This window comes from Cucurbita moschata, unplaced genomic scaffold, assembly GCF_002738365.1.
Source record: "Cucurbita moschata cultivar Rifu unplaced genomic scaffold, Cmos_1.0 Cmo_Scf00004, whole genome shotgun sequence".
In the NCBI taxonomy this organism is placed as follows: domain Eukaryota; kingdom Viridiplantae; phylum Streptophyta; class Magnoliopsida; order Cucurbitales; family Cucurbitaceae; genus Cucurbita; species Cucurbita moschata.
Genome location: NW_019268520.1, coordinates 6,828,848 through 6,832,163, shown reverse-complemented (window position 1 = coordinate 6,832,163; position 3,316 = coordinate 6,828,848). Strand labels below are relative to the sequence as shown.

Sequence of the window (3,316 nt, the reverse complement as noted above, 5' to 3'; positions counted from 1 at the left end):
GGCCGTTACTAATCAAAGTTTGTTGGATCCCAAAAGAAATTTAAATATCCTAATCATAAGGGGATGCATGTGCATAGGCACGTGTGAGCCACGTGAAAGCTTGGCACATAAATTTCCATTGTCAAAGGGATTATTTATTTCATTTTCCACTTATACCCTTCAGACCAGCCCATGTTCTAATATACTTGTACAGTTGGGAGACCCATGAGAAGTGAGATAAGCTAGTTCTTAAATTTATGGGAATGGTAAAAAGAAAATATTAAATAAGCTACAAGTATAATATATAATATAATATAATATAATATAATATAATATAATATAGTTAACTAAATTGAGCCATTGATTTTGACTGGATGAGAATCATTACCGATTCAGCACACTAGGGAAAGAAGATCACAGACAAATCTAACACACTCAGAGAGAGAGAGAGAGAGAGAGGGGCATGGGCATGGGCATGGGGAAGAGGCTACTGATTTTCACCCATCGGGGTATGATACAAAATATGGAGGAGATGACGAACACCAAGGCGCACCCCGGCGGGCGGCTGGAGTTCAGTGATGGGGAGCGGCAGCCACAGCAGCAGGTGGGGGCGGAGGCTTGCATTGATAGCATTTGGCGAAGAGTCCGAACGTGTCGACTTGCCTAACGAAGTTCGTCATGCTAGCCCATCCTCCAAACCCGAACCCGACCACGAGAACCCACGCCACCACAAAGGTGTTCAATGCGTACATTCCGACCCAGCTCGGCATGAAGAACGGAGGCTTCTCCGCCGCATTCTGCAAAGGAAGAGGAATTTCCAATGTTTAGACTTCACTAATAATTGAATTGTTTTGAGAGTGGGACAAAGACTTGAAATTGGGTGTTGGAAAAGGGGCCTACAGACAGGAAGATGAGTGAGTGAAGAGAGGAGGCCAACTCATTGAATAACTATAAGAAAACGACCGGTCACCTATTTTAATTGTCTGATAGCATTTCAATATCAAACCCATAAATGCTTTAGTTCATAACTCCATATCCCACCACCCTCTTTCCTCAACAACACAATTACAATTAAAAGTTACCAAGGGTACACTAAATAAAACACAAATTTTGTTCAAAACCATGATGTCGTGATCCTCTGTTTAGCTGATCGTCTAATCCTATGAAGATTCAAGATCTAGTAATGATATCTTTTGCAATTCCATCCTTCATGTCTTAAAAAAATTCACTTCTACAACAAGTTCTTGATTTATTTCACAAAAACCCCTCCTTTAGAGGGATGGGGATATGAATGATATAAAGCTTTAATAAAAAAGAAGTGGGGGCAAAAGCAAATGGCAGGTAGCTGAAGTGTGGGGGCAAAGAGAAATAGTGGGATTTGGAGGGGTTGGAATGCAAAGGTAAAAGAAGAATGGAAAAGCATTTATTAAGGAAAGGGAAAAGGAAAAGGAAAAGGAAAAGGAATTTACCTGTCGAGCAGAGGCCTTTCTGTAGGTGAGCATATGAGCCAAAGCAGGGATGATATACACTGTGAAACTCACCAACAAAGCTCCCACGGCAGAGTTGATAGGCCCAAAGAAAGGGAAAATAATGGCCAAAAACCAAATCGGAACCACCACTGGTAATCTGGCAACAGCCCTCAAACAGATGCTCTTTGTATCATGCATTCCAATCACTTTCTCCCAAACGAAGTACAACGGCGTACAAGCGAACCCGAACGTAATAAACTGCACCCACAAACCCCCGCTGTCAGATTTGTACCAATTTTTTCTTTTTTCTTTTTTTTTTTTTCTCAAAGGGGACTTTTTACAAACACCTTTCGTGCAGTCCAATTTTACCTGGTGGATGAGCATGAGGATGACGGCGGCGTCACGGAAGCCGGATTTCGGGAGGAGGGAGAAGGCGTTGGAGTGGTTCAGAAGCTCGTCGCCGAACGCCCAATACACGGCGGAGGCCGACGGAAGCGTCAAGGTGAAAACATACAACGTGGCCATCAAATAGATGTACTTGAACTTCTGAGGCTTCCACATGGCGTGCATAATTTCACTGAAAAACAAACGTTTTCAGGCCGAATTTCATGACTTGCAGAGCAGAACCCAATTGAAAAGGAAACCAATAAACTTACACAGTCACAGCATGGCCTCCAAATGTGTAAAGAATGTTAGTGGCGCCGGTAAAGTACAGAACCAATTTCTTTGGGCCAGAGTGCTGGACACCCTCAACCTAAAATTTCAAAAAATTAAAAAAATTTAAGTTCCCATTAACAAGAGGATAGCCACGGCGGCGGAGGGGTGGCCGGGGAAATTACCTGGCCGTGGACAATGGCGGCGATGGCCATGTACCAGGCAGTGTAAGTGGTCATTCCAAGGCCCAAAAACGACCAAATCCGGTAGTTATGGAAAGAAGGAATGAAAACAGTTGTAGCACAACAAGCTCCAAAAATATAAGTCCAAGTCCTCTTGTCCAAATGGTCATTGATGTAATAAATATTACTGTTGAAAACCAATTCAAACCCTCAAAATAAACCAAACCCAGATGAAATTAAGCATAAAAATGACAGAAAATGGCAAAAAAAAAATGTCACCTTGCACAAGCAATGAGCTGAATGACCGATCCAAACAAGAGGAAGGTACAGTTAAAAGCAAGGCCGATGGCTTTCCAATAAGGACCCAATAAGCCATCGAGCACTTCAAACCACTGAATCACATGGTTTTTGAAGCTCACGTTCTCTTTCTCCTTCCTACTTCTGTATTCAATGTAGAGAACACTGATTATATAAGCAGTCCAGCTACCCATTATTCCATAGAAAATCTGAAACAATATCCCAGAAAGCATTCCCAGCTGGGAAAAGGAATACGGCAGTGTTAACAGAACTTGCGCAACCTGCAAAAAACCAAACAACAGAAAAGGGTGTAAAATTAAATATATCCTTAAAATAGTGAAAGAATTTGAGAAATGGTTTTCTTTTTTTGTTTTTTACTTGATTAGAAGCGCAACTGAACCAGGCATCCCAGGAAGAGCCGCCATGCCAGAGAAGGTTTTTGACACTGAAAATGGACTGAGATTCTTTATCTTCTTCCTTGCCTTCATGCTCTGTTTCGTTCAAGTTGGGGACTATGGCTTCCTCTGCTAGTTTCTGAGGCAACATTGTCTTTGGTTTCTTTCACAAACCTAAATTCCTAGATAAATAAGACAGTAAATGAGACAAAAACGACGTGAAACAAGAAATCCCCAAATCGGGGGATGCTAAAATCTGTAGTGAAAATAGGAGGAACAAACAAACAAAAAAAAAAAAAAAAAAAAAAAAAAAAAAAAAAAAAAAAAAAAAAAAAAAAAA

At 41.1% G+C, this 3,316-nt stretch overlaps 1 protein-coding gene across 4 annotated transcripts in view; it reads right to left on the bottom strand.

Annotated features, from left to right (window-relative positions):
- Nucleotides 1–212: 212 nt before the first annotated feature.
- LOC111442170 (auxin transporter-like protein 2) overlaps nucleotides 213–3,316 on the bottom strand; it is a 4,148-nt gene continuing 1,044 nt past the window's right edge. For 2 of the 4 annotated variants that reach the window (XM_023079453.1, XM_023079452.1), the window contains 7 exons: nucleotides 2,960–3,158; nucleotides 2,564–2,862; nucleotides 2,288–2,471; nucleotides 2,105–2,202; nucleotides 1,818–2,025; nucleotides 1,449–1,706; nucleotides 213–776 (listed from right to left, as the gene is read on the bottom strand). In XM_023079453.1, coding sequence (XP_022935221.1) covers nucleotides 552–776; nucleotides 1,449–1,706; nucleotides 1,818–2,025; nucleotides 2,105–2,202; nucleotides 2,288–2,471; nucleotides 2,564–2,862; nucleotides 2,960–3,127 — 1,440 coding nt within the window. In that variant the 5' untranslated portion in view covers nucleotides 3,128–3,158 and the 3' untranslated portion in view covers nucleotides 213–551. The remainder of the gene's footprint in view (nucleotides 777–1,448; nucleotides 1,707–1,817; nucleotides 2,026–2,104; nucleotides 2,203–2,287; nucleotides 2,472–2,563; nucleotides 2,863–2,959; nucleotides 3,159–3,316) is intronic. The other 2 variants (XM_023079455.1, XM_023079454.1) reach the window with 2 other exon arrangements.